The sequence below is a fragment of the Diuraphis noxia genome, unplaced genomic scaffold, assembly GCF_037042655.1.
Source record: "Diuraphis noxia isolate RWA-SAM2 unplaced genomic scaffold, SU_Dnox_SAM2 contig0004, whole genome shotgun sequence".
Classification (NCBI taxonomy): Eukaryota; Metazoa; Arthropoda; class Insecta; order Hemiptera; family Aphididae; genus Diuraphis; species Diuraphis noxia.
Window position 1 is genome coordinate 34,901,850 of NW_028301714.1, and position 15,464 is coordinate 34,917,313.

Consider the following 15,464-nt stretch of genomic DNA (forward strand, 5'->3'; position numbering starts at 1 on the left):
AAAATTAGTGCATTAAGTTACTTACATAGTATATTTAATGTTATAAAATACTAGTTACTATTGGAAAATAAAATGTAAGCGATCCCAGAAAGTGGATATCTCTAGTTCCAAAAAAACTAACGCAAGTGCATCATATATATAATGCATATCAAATTCAAACAATTTTTTGAGGAAGTGGGCTATTATAATATTATGGATGACATCAGTAATATCTACTTTTTTAAGTAACATTAATACTTAGATTTACTATAGGTATAACAACCTACCTCATAGATAAATTATAATAATCCAATTGTTTCAACTCACACTCCGTTACCCCCCTTTTTTTCCTTTTATATACCAGGAACAGGTGGGAACTGTTTAGCACAATACTGCCACCCGAACCCAACACTCCGTTACTCCTGTGATAATCAATATGTCGCTCTTGAGACCAGGGTTACTCTGGTCATAGTGCACCGTAATTTATTATTATTCAATAATTTAATAAACTTTGTATATGTTACTGTATTGTGTTAGTCCATGAACGCTGGTCATAAGTTTCTAGGACCAGTAAAATATAACTTGGGAAATTTTATTTGTATTGATCCTTAAACACGGTTTTTAAGACCGGTTCATGTAGTAGGAATACCTAACCAACTACTCATCAACTGGATAGAATTTGGTATAAATAAATGAGGTAGGTGTGTTGCAATGGTTATTAGTTTGGTTAAATTATTATTTTCAACACTTTAACGCGTATGAATTATAAAGACTTTTATTAAAGTTTCCGTATTAAAAATATGTATTATTCGCAAATCTGAAATATCCTTTGATATGTTTCTTGAATAAAAATACAATAATGGGTAAATCTTAATTATAGGCTTATGCTTAATAATTTTTTTTTTTAAATTGAAGAAAAAAATTTTTAATCAACATAGCGGCATTTTTTTTTTTAATGCTGTAAAAGAAACATTTTGATAAATAGTATATGTACTTCACAATTTTGAAGCAAAAACAGAAATAACTTAAATAAGATGTTTAACAATGACATAATCTTATAAACTTAATTTAAATATTAATTTGAAAGATAATATACTTAACACATGTGCAATCAAGATTGCAATTTAATGTATCAAAACATTGTATTATAAATGTATATAATATGAACAGTTAATTTTATTTGATTTCTACCAAAATAAATTAAACTAAATCCTTTATAACAATAACAAAATGGTTTTAATAATATAAAGCAGTTAGTGGTAAATTAAAATAGTTAAAAATAAAATATAATGTGTTTTTAGCCTTATATGAGATGACACAAAGTTTCTCTTACGCAGTGGCGCCGAAGTCTATGTTGAAGTCGGGCCATGGCCCGACCTCTTTTTTTAAAAATGTGGCTGGTAGGCCGCTTTATATTAACATCATATAACTTTTATTATGAATAAATGTATATTTCACACCCCTACCCCAAATTTGAATACTTTTTTACGTCAATGGATATTGAGGCCGCCAAGTTTTAAAATTGCCCGACCACATTTTAAAAACTTCGACGCCACTGCTCTTACGACTTGAATTCTTGTAAAAATTGTTAATAACTTACATACAGATAAATCAAATGAAACAAACATATTACTAGATTAATGATTATCTTGATAATTATTTTCTATGCAATACCAGTGTTTCCCAATCTTTTTGATGTAGTAACCCACAATTAGAACGTAATATAATGTAATATATTTGTGATCTCTCCAAAAAATGTTGGTATCCAAATTTGGCTGAGAAACACTGCTGTATCACACATAATAAAATAGGCAAAAAGTATGTTACTATCATTCATTAAATATTTAAATTAAATTGTTTATGTTTGAAAACAAAGTTAAACATTTCAAGTAACTGTAGTGATGGCCAGTTTCAAATATAAATTACATACATTATAATAGCATCAACATTATTACAATATCCAAATTATTAAAAAATATTTTGCACCATACATTTTATTTTAGATATTTTAGGAAAGTGTAAATTATACAAATTTTAAGTAATTTACAACTAGAGATGAACGTGTTAGAATTGGTCCTTTGTTAATACGTTGTAGAGTTAACAAAAGGTGAATTCACTAAAATATAATAGTATCATTGAGCCTTTTATACAAAAAACATGTTTATGCTATTTAAATGCTAGAATTTTTGATAAGATCATAAATAATATTTCACCTAATATATTATAAAAATATGTATTTACAATCAAAGACATTCAAAAGATTAACTTCTTCCTTTAATATTATATATATATTTTTTGATTTTAATACATAATAGTATGTAAATAATTCATACATAGGGTGTAAGAAAAATAGAGCATAAAAAACAATAAAATAGTATAAACCGGGGTGGTGGAATACTATGCACTATTTAAATTTTGTTTTAAAATTAAATTTTATATAAAATTGTTAAAAATATACATTTAACTAATTAACTAATGCAAAGAAGCCAAGTTAATGGAATGCAAATATTGAGGTATAAATATCAGTAAAAATAAATAAAATAAACAAGTATTATTACCCAAAATTATTAACAATTATTTATGATGCAACAGTCTTACAGTTAAAATACACTATTGAGGAATTAATAAAAAATGAAAAACAAAAATATGACACATATTAAAAACTATAAATGAATGAGTAACATTTTATAATTTTGAATATTCCAAACATTTTGGACAAAACAATTTTTATAGATGAATATTATATATTAAAACAGTTATAAAAAAATCTATAACATACATTTATATTAAACTATATAATATGTTTACTATTCTTAAATACTATTTGCAGTAAAAATTATTTTGAACATCATTTATATTCATGTATTAATACAAATGATCGTTTGTAATAATAATATTAAAAAAAAAAAAAAATAATAATAATAATTAGATATAAACAGTTGAAATATTAAATAAATGTATCATATAATTATTCCACCAACCAGGGACTATTAACTTTTAAATACTCAATAATTCTTATACCCTGTATAATACTACCTATATTATTTTATTACTTTGAGAATTTTAATTTTTAAATTCATTCTGACAACAAAAATAATCAGTCACATAAAATTAAAAAAAAAATAAATAATAATAGTTAATAACTTAATTATGATAAATAAATATACATACATATATATATTTATAAACACACAAATAACTTATTATTTGGTCTTCGAATATAATTTAAATTACAAACACATCATTAAGTTGTATAAACATATACTCCACGGTTGTTCAAAAATAGACTTAAAAAAATATGCCTTTAAAACAATTTTGAAATAAAAAAAAGCTAACCCAAGTAAAAAAGTTTTACTTGAGAAGTTCAAAGTCATAGCAGTGTTGAGAAAAAATAGAAAGATATAATACATGATTAAGTTAAAAAAATTTAAATGTTTTGCATGGTACAACATAAAAATATGTCTATAAAACAATTAATTCACAAATAAAGTAAAAAAAAGGTTTTAAGTTGATACTTATAAATAAGTGTGGGGACATATACATACAATTTGTTCCACTTCACGTAACAGTAATTAATAACTTTAAATAGGTTATTCATCAAGTTTTCTTTTTTTCCCTCTAGTATCTTGTGAGTCTGTAAAAATTAATTTTTATTATGGATGTTGAATGTTAACAATTATTGATTTTTTAATATTGATATACATAACATAATACATTGGAAACAAGGACAATAACATAATATATTAGCTAAATGTTCCTAAATTAACAGCATTAAATGGCAGATATTTTTATTTATTTCATTATATTAAGAGTATAATATTTTGAAGAATAGGCTGCCACATTTGGTGCAGTTTATTTTATATTACCTACTGTGAAAAGCTTATGAGAGTGAGTGTTTAATTGCAAATACCTAATAATCAAATAAACATATTTATAAATGGTATAAACACTTAGTCGCAACCTACTTTTATTGCTTACGGATGTGACCCACAGGTTGAAGACAGCTGATATGTGGCATGATTAGAAATCAGTAAAAACCAACACATAAGTTAATTTCCTAAAATTTTCCCCACAAATTTAGGTCATGATCATAACTAATTTTTATAAATTTATTTTGATACAACCGTTTCAGATGATTTTGAGTCAAATAAGCAACTGAGCTTTATGTTTGTCAGTCTTATAAGCGGCATCTACTGTGTATGATATTAAAATTTTTTTATAGCCATTTATCTTACACTAAAATTGGATGAGATAAAAATTTAAAATAAAACAAAATCATTAAATACATTCTACACAACAATAATGAATCTTTATATATAATTCTACTGTACGTGTGTATGTCGCTGAACTCCTAAACAGATTTGAATGTATTTTTTTGTATGCGTTTGGAGGACGCCTTGGATGATTTAGATTCACAAATCAGCCCTGCAGATCGTTCCAGCAGTTTAGGAGGAGTTCAGTGACATACACACGTACAGTAGAATTATATATACAATGGAAATTTTTGTTTATAGATGGTTGCTATTAGTGCTAAAGAAATTATTATACCTACATTTGTTATTATTATTTGTTTCCATGGCATTACAAGTTTTTATCGATATAAAATACATAGTAATATATACTATATACATATCTAGTAATACATTTAATGCCATTTCTGTAAAGTTATGCCTCCCAAAAAAAGATCAATTGGTAGTTCTACACCTCAAGTACGAAAGGAAATGGCAATACGAGCTTCAAAAACAATCGAGTGAAGAGATGTAAGATTGAAAACCGCCAAAGAATGTCAAGCCTGATTCCGTTCATCTAAAACAACTGAGCAACGAGAAACAAGATTGGAAACCTATATGATATATATGAGTGTATATCAACAAAATGATGCATCAGTCGATTTCGCAAAACAATTACGGGAAATGGGGAATGGTAAACTAGCTATTGATGAATCAACACAATGCATAACATTCCCAACTAATTTCTGTAAAACAAAGCAACAACCAATGAGTTAATTAACAAGGTTTTCCCAAATCTACTAAAAAATTATGGAAATTGTCAGAGTTAAAGTTTGGTGTGCCCATCATTCTTCTACAAAACATCAATCCTCTATGATTCTGCAACGGTACCAAGCTTTCAGTGAAAAAGTTGATGAATAACATTATCAAAACTACAATTTTAAATGAAAGTTTAAAGGCAAATTGAGATGTAAAAAAGATGTACTGTTGCTACACATCCCAATGACCATCAATAAAGCACAAGGAGAATCACTAAAAGTGTGTGAATTGAATTTGGAAAATCCATGCTTTTCACACGAACACATGTCGCAAAACCTTCAGATTTATCTGTGTATGTATCAGAAGAAAGAACAAAAAATATTGTGTATCCAAATGCATTTCAATAAATATCATTCAATTGAATACTTGAATTGTCAGACTTTTATTGATAAAACAAATAAAATTATATAATAATAAACTAAACTGATTGTCAGTGTAAGATTATTAATATTTTTATTAATATTACTTAGTATATTTAAACCATCATCTATCTATATGATAAAAAAATACTGCTAGCATAATCACAAGTAACAAATTGAATACACAGTTTGAGACATTTAAGAGGTAAGCTTTTTAACGGTCTATAAAGTGCACAGGTTCAGCTAGTATTATATAAATACAGAATACAATAATATACAATATTTTAAAACATAATTGGTTTCACTAGTATATTAAAAATTAGGTTATTATTGGGAAAATTAATTAAGTCCTATTGTGCAGTATAGTGAGATCAATATCAAAAAGAAATAAATATCACCATATTCATAAAAAAATACATATTGATTTAATTTCCGTCCATCTATTATCTTGTTTGAAAACATTTGTTCATGCCTATACAAATATCGAATAAGACAAATTTAAGTTAGCTAATAAAAAAGTAAATACGCACCATTAGCAGTAGTATCATCGGCTTCACCTGCATCATCATCATCATCATCACTTTCATCAGTAGAATCTTGATCTACACCATCTTCCTCATCTAATACATAATCATTTCCTTCGCTTTCTTCATCAATATTGTCTTTTAACAAGTCTTCTAAGCCTCCTTCACCATTTTCATATTCTTGGTCAGATGATTGATCAGATGATTGGTCATCAGTATACACATTTTCTTTTTGAACTTCATCACGATCGACATCATCATCATCATCGGCATCGTCATCATCATCGTCATCATCGTCATCATCACCACCTTCACCTTCTTCTTCAGCTAAAATAATCAATTATCCATTTTAATATAAGTAAATTATTAACAAAAAAACACCAAGTAAAATTTTACCTTCAGATTCTGAATCTTCTTCATCACTGTCACTGGCAGATTCGTGTTTGCCATTGAAAAAAGTATCCCTAAATAATAAATATTTAAATTTAATATGTTCTAAACTGAGGTTAATAATAACTAAATCATACCCATCTAAACATTTAATAGTCTTGGAAAAATATTCTATCACATATTCTTTGTATCCTTCTTCTTTAGTTACTTCATTGTTAGATAAATCTAAATACTTAAGACGTTTTAGATGTTTCTATATATATATATAAAAAAAAAATAGATATAGATATATATAAATGTTTTTGGTAAAATTTTTTTGTGATTACTAGTATCAATGATAATTTACCAATGGATCAATTGCTTCAATATCTTTCAATTTATTTTGACAGAGATTCAATGATCTGAGATTAGTACAACCACTGAGGTTTTGAAGACTATTGGAAATTCGATTTTCACTGAGATCCAACTAAAAATAATTAAATAACAATAAATTAAATGGAAAATTATACAACTTTAATTTTACAGCAAAACTCACAAAAACAAGTGATGGCAATGCTGGAAAACCTTTTAAGCTTGTTAAACCAACATTGATTATACTAAGGTTTCTTAAACTAACATATTCATCTGTAAGACCAACTATTGCAGTACTACGACAATCATCCAAAATCAATGCATCTATCTAAACAAACAAAAAAAAAAGATACAATTTATTGAGGATATAAGTTTTTATGTTTGAATAAAATTTCAGTATAAGCAGGTACAATATACATTCACAGAAATAACTCTTTAGGCTCAAAAAATACTTTTAGTGGCAATAAAAGCAGTTGGGGACTTCATTCTTTATTATTTTTTATAAATTCCACACTTAATAAATAAAATTTTCAGGTGTTACATGTTTGCACCACTTTGGCACCCCTTTAGGTGTCCCTGTTTGGAGCAATTTCATAAAAAGTAATTAAGATCTAATGGTTGAATGATCATCAATGATTAAATGGATACATTAATAGTGGGGACTAGTTCCAGGCATAAAATGTCTCTTTAGGGAAACTAACAATTTACTAAAAATTTAAAAAACAATAAATCAAATAATCAAAATACATGAATACATGATCTATATTGTTTTTAGTGACCATTTGAAAAAGGCAAGCATCTGATCTTGAGTTATTTATAGATATCAGGTACCTAATTATAATTATATATTATACCTAACATATTTCTTCTTTAGACACTGATTAACAACTTTATTATAGTGAGTTTGAGCATTTATAATTTATTTTAAGTATCATAGGACAATAAATCATACAAGAGATAATGATTTATACAATAATGTAATGACCTAGAGTATGGTCACTAGCCAGTAAAACCTGAACGGACAAACGTGGTGTAGTGGATTAAAATATTGTATAATTGTCGAGATTATTATGCCATTGCGGTTCAGCGTTACACAAAATACCTATATTAATATACAGTACACGCATGTTATACACGATAAAAATATATGTACAAATAAATAATATTTGTCGTGCGTGTAGTATTTAATTTAGCAACAATTCGAATTAGATCGATTTATTTAACGCATTTGAAGTGAAAAATCACTTCACGACGAGGTATTCAAAATTTAAACATGGCCGCTGGCCAAATTACTCCCCTTACCGCCCCCCCTGAAAATCATGAGAGCACACCACGCGCCGACGCGCACAGAGTAGTAGGTACACGGTAACCTGTGAGCTGTGAGTCTAGACTTGGATACTCGATGGCGTTTGCGCGCCCGCGCACGATGCACACGCACACACAGACACCTGTCCGTCCAATCGCTTTCGTTGTTATATCGATAGCTTTAATTAAAACCGTCGCGGCGGAGGCGCATCGTCGATTTATATTTTACAATAAAAATATAATATAGTACAAAAATAGAGGTTAATGGTTACACCTTACACGATGCAATACACATGGCTGTTAGCGACAATTATCAAACAGCGTAGAATTTTTCCGCCGAGAAACATCTGGTAATAAATAACGACCAAACCACTAATAAGTAATAATCCCAAAAATGAAATGATCGATAACGCCGCGGTAGTTTTCAAACCTCAAGTTAAATATTAATTAAACGGGAAGAAATTACAACGTTATATTGAATGTATTCCCCGTCAATACCATTTCAACCGATTTGCGCGCGGTTCAAGTGCAACACGCCGCACACACACACACGCATACAAGCATGCCGGATGGCGGCAAGAGATCGCGCGCGCGTTGTACTAATTTAAAAAATATCTTTTGGCGAACAATTCTAAATGTCTCTATTTTACCTCATCGGCATTTCGTCCCCGTTTCTCCAGTTCGATTCTCTTCTCCATGCCGGTGTCGGTATCAGCGTCGGCGTCCGTCTTGGCGATTATTATAGAAACTATGTGCTTTTAATCTACACACGCGAGCCGGCGAACCACGTACAGGACGACGGCTGTTAAGGGGTGACGGATATTAAGTCACACGTTCGATAGCACCGTCTGAGAGGAGCACAACGACTGAAGAATGAGTGCGGACGCGAATTCGATAAATCAAAAGGCTCGACGACAGGTACACACGCCTCGTTATTGGAGGGCAGACAGGCGCTTTTCCGGTTTCGGGAATCGAGTGAACAAAAAACTTTCTTATAGGCCGTTGTCGAAAAAACCCGAAAGCGTCGAGGGCTTAAACAGTAGTCGGAGAGCGAGCTATACAACAGTAACACACGTACACACACACACACACACACACACACACACACACACACACACACACACGGGGATAACAATAATGCGGTACCTACTACTGTAACAGACAACAGTGCAAGTGCGAATGCGACGAATGCGTAAAACACGACGTTCACTCGCGTAGTCGCGTCACACGCACACATCAACATAAATACACCATAACCACTAGCGCCTGTGGTGCCTACAACTGCAACGCACGGGCAAACAAGTCGGGGGCGCAGGCGTACGCACTACACGCACCTCGATAAGGTTTTGCGGCACGAACGTTCACGTTAATGGTAAATACGTAAACGCACTACACTGCGCGTGTGTACACCGGAAACCCGTCGCGGCGTCGTGGATCGAGTTTCGTGATACCATAGAACAATAGTGATACTGGCGTAGCCGCAGAACAGAATATAGATGAATAGCAGCCTTAAGTAGCCACTTAGCCAGCGGTTGTGGACGTTGTGGTTACACACAATATTATGCTGAAACCGTGAAACTAAAGGCGATAAGCGATAAGTCGAGAATATTATTCATTTTCATTGCAGGAATTGCAGCTGAAACGCTTAAAGCTTATGTAGTTGACGGTTGTACCCATAACACATTGACCAGTGACCACACAATACACCAAATAGGTATAGACGTATAGTAGATACCTAAACTGTAATATAACTTTTTATGTATCAAATTAATAAATGTTATTAACACCTAAATAGTAAATTTTGAACAGTTGTACGAGTGTATAGCAAGGTAAATATAAAATGATTATTATTATTTAAATGTTTAAATTGATTTATGATTTGTCTTTTGTCTGCTGTCAATATTTAAGAGTGGCTTACAATTTTAAGATTATAGGAAGTGGCTATTTAGTTTTAATTTTAACGACTTCTTTTAATATAGACCAATTGAATAGCTAACGTAATATTAATTCGCTATTAACTAGTTTATAAATCAGTAAATAAGAAATTAACGCAGACTACAAAGATTTTTGCATGGTATCTACAAATTAGATTTAATATTCATTGACTTTTAAAAATATGTCATATTTTAAATATCTATTAAACTTATTAATGTATACTTTAGTACCTATGTTTAGAATGAGTAATATTCCCCCAAAACATATGTGTGTCATCATAGCAGCATCAAGTCAATTTTCAGTTTTTTTTTTTTAGTAAAGAAAATAGTAATTATATTTTGTTTATTAATTCCAAATAATAAACCATAAAAATTAGATTTTAACTAATTATCATTTTAATGTAATATTGTGTACTAAATTAACTAAATATTTATTAACTAAAGTGTTCTTAGTTTATAATACTGCTAAAAATAAGTCTATTGCGCAATAGACATATATCCATATATCCATGAAAAAAAATAAAATCTACACCCTAGAAACCAATTTGATTTTACAAAATCAAATTTTATATGAAGTTGACATTATAACATTGACATAATAACCACACAGCAACAATAATAAAGCTGCTTATTTACCACTATTTTTAAATTTACTTATATATATATATTTCAGATTATGGAAACTGACAAAATTTCCATTTTAGAAAAATGTGTTGCTGCCTTAGAACTGAAAGTATTCGGTATAAACAAAGATGCACAAGCTGCTCTGCCGAGTGGTAGCCTTCTTGAAGAAGTGAAACAAGTTGACAATAACATTGGTAATGCATGTATTGGTCATCCATATGCTACTGCTTTACTCAGCCATGTAAAACTTTTGGACAAGTTGATGGATCCTTTTTATGAAGACTATCAACCAGAATTGTCTAAACGAGAAGTTATACTTTCTGCTGAAGCTGAAATAATTGGATATGCTCAACAACTTCAACAGCTTAATGAAAAGTGGCCAGCTCTAAATGATAAGTATTACAGTGAAATAGACAAGCATACTGAAGAAATTGAAATATTGGTTGAGAATGAACGCAAACAACGTGAATTAATTAAAGAACAAACTGAACACATACACACATTATTATTCAGGTGAAATGAAAAAACATTTATCATATTACATTAAAGATTCCTCTAAATGTTTGTTTTGTATGATTATTATAGGTATGAACAGCTTATGTTAAAATTTTCAGTGGCGTTTGATTCATTAGAGAAAGAAATTACAGTATTAGAGTATAAAGTTTCAAAAAAACCAGAAGAAGATGATGAAGATGGTAATTAATGTTAATGCCAGTGTTAATTATATGTATTGAAAATATAAATATTTAACTTTTATTACATATTTGTATATATCACAACTTGTTAATAAATAACTTGAAACATTTTTATAAAATAAATTAAAATATTTATATAGCTGAATACCTTCGACTAAATCTTAACCAATATTGTATTTGAGACTTTTTATCAAAAACAAATCAGTTGTTCTAAACTTCATGAGAAAAGCCTTTTACTTACATACATTACAAATGCATTACAATACATAATAGAAATTTAAAGCTTATACCAAGTTAAAATTAATCCTAACATTTTTTTACTAATGTCAATTTGGGCTTGAGGCTAGCTCATTTAGTCCATTAAGTATGCTGCTAAGGCATCAAATAGACATAAAATTCAAAATTTTAATCCATCTCAATATAAATAATAATGAGAGCTAGGGAGTACTAGCATTTTAAATATTACACTTTGTTCTAACCTCCATATTAAACTTCTATTTGCAATTCCTAACATTTTATTTTTAAAAAAAGTTCTTACATTTGCATATATAAATTAAACTAGAAATGGTATAGGTAAAGTTGACATCCACCCAAGAAATGTTCTCCCTCTACTCAGTTTTTAGATGACGCTTATCACTTAAATTTCTTGTATTTCTGATGTTCTAATTATCATACTGTATTATAGTTTAATAAATGATGAAATTCAATAAGATGATCAAAATGTTTTATGTATTTGTTAATCAAACGGTCTACAACTAAATTATAATAATTAATTCAAATTCATTAATATTAAATAATTAATTACCTACACAAATAAATATGTACTTAATATCAAATACAATTCAAAAGTAATCCTATGAACGAATAAAAATATAATAAGTACATAATTACTATTAATTAATAATGATTAATACAAACATGTATGAGATACTGAGTAAAAAGTAATATTTTAATTTTCTAAATAACACGTTCTAAACTTATAATATCTATAATATTATATTCAATAATATAACTATTTTTATAAATTATTTATTATATTCATAAATAATATTTGATATTTCTAATTATTATTATTTTTATTTTTTTTATAAAATTAACTTTTACTAAATAAAATATATTTAAAAAATTTGGTCTTAGGAAAAAGTCAAACTAATTATAAATTTAATAAAAGATATGTAGAACTCAAGAGATAAGTAAAAAGATAATTCAAGAGATAAGTGATGGAAGAATACTTTCTAGGTGTGTGTCTACTAGACCAATACCCTAAAGGCCTGAAAACTATGGTAGTACCTGCACTCTATTTAAATATGCTTGTTATATGTAGTTCTTTTTTATACCAATTGAATATATTCTGAATAAATGTATAATATTGGATAGTTAAATGAATAAATATTTTCAGTATTTGAATAAAAAAATCTGTTTTAGATTTAAGTTAATGCAAATAAGTAAAAAAATAAAAAAATAATATAAACCTAAATATTTTTTTTATGTTAGGAACAGCATACAAAAATAAAATTTAACAACATTGTAATAACAATTATCAAGTCACTATTTAGTTACTGAACTAAAAAAATGAATTCAGATAGTAATTGATCTATTCATAGAAAAAGTTGATGTTGGAGGGAAGCTTGCCTTGTGCTTTAGCTTTATTAACATTTGAGTTAAATTCACTGAAATCTACATATGGCAGTATAGCTTTGACTGAACCGCTAGATGGATCTGTTGAAGTTGATGTTGTAGTTTCAGTAAAGTTTACAGCTGTATCTAAAAAAAAAAAAAAAAGTTTTATCCAAAACATTAAGTAGTTTATACTGTTAATCTCAACCTTGATCATATGAGCCATTCCAGCTATGTTGTTGCTCAGTAATTGCATTAGGCATTGCAAAATTGAAATTGCGTATCATTAACATAATATTTGGACGAGTAGCTCCAATAGCATTATCTTGTGCTTCATAAGTATCATGATATATTCTAGCTATATGATCTACAACAGCTTGAGCAACACCAGTTAATGTAGACTGTACTCGCAACTAAGGAGATAAAATAATTACAATAATGGATGTTGAATCACACATTAATGTATTTACTTGTTCAACTACTAATAGTGCTAACTCCTTGTTCACTTGATTAGTGCCTGTGGCTTCTTCTAAAGTTTTTAGTAAACCTGGAGAAGCAATCATCATAAATCTGTAAATTGTATATTAATTAATTTTCTCATTTTTAAAACAACTGAAACAATTTACCTGTACGATGAATCAATAGTAATACCACCAACAATGTGAGGTTCAGCTATAACTGGTTCAGCTGAAGCTGCACTAAGTTCTTCATAGTCTTTATAGGCACCTTTTATCATGTAATTACACAAACATCTTGTTGATGATTGATTTCCAATCTTTCTATTACCTAAACAGTTTTATAAAGTTGTGCCTATTCTTAAATATAGTTTAAATGATCTAACCATTGATTTTTCCATCAGAAATATTGAGTCCAAGATTTGTCAGCCTCATCACTTCATCTAAATTTGTCAGGTTATGATCAACTGTGGGCTGTATCACCCTCATTACATCGTCTTTATCAGTTTTACACAGCAATACACGACTTTCTCCAACATTTGCAACATACAAACGATTATTTTTAAGTATTGCTATAGATGCTCCAGTACCACACGACAATTCTTCTTCAAGTTCCTTTAATTTTTCTATCTAAAAAAAAATCTATTTACTTCTTACACTTTTACAATGAGTAATATGGAATATTATCAAGATCAAAATTACAATTTGAGGATATTGTTGGTAAGCATCATAGTGTGATATTCCTTCAGGAAGTTGAAGTAGTAAGTTCGCTCTTTGAAGTAATTTATTATCAATGGTTTCAAGATAAGTCCCCTCAACAGAGAGAAAACTTTGTCTATAATTTTATAATGTTTTCTTAAAATGTATTTTAATTTATGTTAATTAAATTAATGTTTATTTCTTACTGAATTATTTCTTTAGCAGTTTGGTCCATTTCAGTAGTAGGTAACTGGCCTAATAAAATTTCTGCAGCAATACGATCACGAGCAAACCGTGCTGTTTCTGCTCCATTATGACCATTAAAAATTCCATACAACCAAACAACACCTGCATCATCATAACAACATCGAAGACTGATGTCTTCAGATTCCAGTTCCTCTCGGCGTTGACCTAATTCATCATATCTTTGACGAGTTAGGTACCCTACACCTAAAATATACTTTCATAATAGAGCCAAATAGGGTGTTTAAAAAAAAAATATTGTGTTCATTTTATACACACCTGATACTTTGCAAATTGGTAAATCATCAGTCCAACTACGATCGTAATTAAATATAAGTTTATTGTATTCTGGACCACCTTCAAGGATAGTCGGCATTTTTAAATAAAAACTATTGGTCCACAAATATTTAAGACACTAGAGTAATATTTTCTAAATTATAAAACTAAACATGTAGATATTCATAATATCAATATTTAGTTGAATAATTAATGTATGCAATATGAATCAGTAATCCCTACAATATTGAAATATTGAATATAATATATTAATATATTATAAATATTTATATTTATTACTTATGCTTTATCAATAATTATTATCATTGGTTTTAAAACTCTGATTACCGAATGAAAAGTTTTCATTGAAAACCATAGACATTAGATATTTAGATAATATTTTCATTTATATTGTCATTGTATAACTTTGAATGAGTTTGAATCCATATCCATAGACTAATATAATATATTAATAAATATTAATAATATAATATTTCATAATATATTGTGTTACAATAGTCTTATAAGATAGACTAATAATAATATATATAAGTCTATGAATGAAAATCACTTTTCTTATTATCCAATGCTTCGACCATATTATAAACTGTTAAACTAACAAACTGTACAGTGTATATTAATTACTATTCAGTATTCAGGACTATACTTCCACAGTCGGAAATCCTCTAAAATGTTAAGGAAGCTTTTTATAGATACTGAATTCTGTGTAATTTTGTTTTATTCTGTGGAAATACTAAATAATCGTTATCATTGCAAAAATAAAATAGTAAATACCTATTTTAGCTATTCTTTGAAATCCAACTTAATTTTATCTTATTAATTGTTTCATGTTTATAAATTACAATTTATAAGATATAAATTAATAATTATAATATGTAATAATTTGTTAAGACTTCACTTTTCGCTGTATATTTTATATTACATACCTATAAGCTATAAATCAA

The 15,464-nt window shown here is 28.5% G+C and overlaps 3 protein-coding genes across 7 annotated transcripts; 1 reads left to right on the top strand and 2 right to left on the bottom strand.

The window, feature by feature from the left end:
* Window positions 1-1,137: 1,137 nt before the first annotated feature.
* On the bottom strand, window positions 1,138-9,094 carry LOC107169128 (acidic leucine-rich nuclear phosphoprotein 32 family member B-like). 2 transcript variants are annotated; one of them, XM_015518774.2, is made up of 7 exons: window positions 8,607-9,094; window positions 6,836-6,979; window positions 6,647-6,766; window positions 6,438-6,553; window positions 6,307-6,374; window positions 5,917-6,237; window positions 1,138-3,613 (listed from the first exon to the last, which is right to left on the bottom strand). In XM_015518774.2, exons 1-7 carry the CDS (start codon window positions 8,652-8,654, stop codon window positions 3,570-3,572), a joined length of 861 nt encoding a protein of 286 aa, XP_015374260.2. In that variant the 5' UTR covers window positions 8,655-9,094; the 3' UTR covers window positions 1,138-3,569. The 2 variants fall into 2 exon arrangements, with proteins under 2 accessions (XP_015374260.2, XP_089084127.1); XM_089228001.1 differs by lacking the exon at window positions 6,836-6,979.
* A 170-nt stretch (window positions 9,095-9,264) lies between these two features.
* LOC107169129 (uncharacterized) lies at window positions 9,265-11,354 on the top strand. 2 transcript variants are annotated; one of them, XM_015518775.2, is made up of 3 exons: window positions 9,265-9,785; window positions 10,564-11,027; window positions 11,100-11,354. In XM_015518775.2, exons 2-3 carry the CDS (start codon window positions 10,567-10,569, stop codon window positions 11,215-11,217), a joined length of 579 nt encoding a protein of 192 aa, XP_015374261.2. In that variant the 5' UTR covers window positions 9,265-9,785; window positions 10,564-10,566; the 3' UTR covers window positions 11,218-11,354. The 2 variants fall into 2 exon arrangements, with proteins under 2 accessions (XP_015374261.2, XP_015374262.2); XM_015518776.2 differs by having other exon boundaries at window positions 9,265-9,670.
* Window positions 11,355-12,674: 1,320 nt separating this feature from the next.
* Window positions 12,675-14,777, bottom strand: LOC107169127 (TGF-beta-activated kinase 1 and MAP3K7-binding protein 1-like). Of its 3 annotated transcripts, none has more exons than XM_015518773.2 (8): window positions 14,503-14,777; window positions 14,187-14,430; window positions 13,984-14,116; window positions 13,668-13,911; window positions 13,453-13,552; window positions 13,297-13,396; window positions 13,035-13,239; window positions 12,675-12,973 (listed from the first exon to the last, which is right to left on the bottom strand). In XM_015518773.2, the coding sequence occupies exons 1-8, from the start codon at window positions 14,597-14,599 to the stop codon at window positions 12,804-12,806; spliced, it is 1,293 nt and encodes a 430-aa protein (XP_015374259.1). In that variant the 5' UTR covers window positions 14,600-14,777; the 3' UTR covers window positions 12,675-12,803. The 3 variants fall into 3 exon arrangements, with proteins under 3 accessions (XP_015374259.1, XP_015374258.1, XP_015374257.1); XM_015518772.2 differs by having other exon boundaries at window positions 13,453-13,612; window positions 14,187-14,440; window positions 14,503-14,776; XM_015518771.2 differs by having other exon boundaries at window positions 13,453-13,612; window positions 14,503-14,775.
* Between the last annotated feature and the right edge of the window lie 687 nt (window positions 14,778-15,464).

Coding starts and splice junctions, on each gene's coding strand:
- LOC107169128 (XM_015518774.2), bottom strand. CDS start 8,654: ATGGAGAAGAGAATCGAACTGGAGAAACGGGGACGAAATGCCGATGAG. Junction 6,980..8,606: donor GGGGACGAAATGCCGATGAG/GTAAAATAGAGA, acceptor TTGTTTGTTTAG/ATAGATGCATTGATTTTGGA. Junction 6,375..6,437: donor ACTATTAAATGTTTAGATGG/GTATGATTTAGT, acceptor TTTATTATTTAG/GGATACTTTTTTCAATGGCA.
- LOC107169129 (XM_015518775.2), top strand. CDS start 10,567: ATGGAAACTGACAAAATTTCCATTTTAGAAAAATGTGTTGCTGCCTTA. Junction 11,028..11,099: donor ATACACACATTATTATTCAG/GTGAAATGAAAA, acceptor TGATTATTATAG/GTATGAACAGCTTATGTTAA.
- LOC107169127 (XM_015518771.2), bottom strand. CDS start 14,599: ATGCCGACTATCCTTGAAGGTGGTCCAGAATACAATAAACTTATATTT. Junction 14,431..14,502: donor ACCAATTTGCAAAGTATCAG/GTGTGTATAAAA, acceptor AGTATATTTTAG/GTGTAGGGTACCTAACTCGT. Junction 12,974..13,034: donor GAATGGCTCATATGATCAAG/GTTGAGATTAAC, acceptor TTTTTTTTTTAG/ATACAGCTGTAAACTTTACT.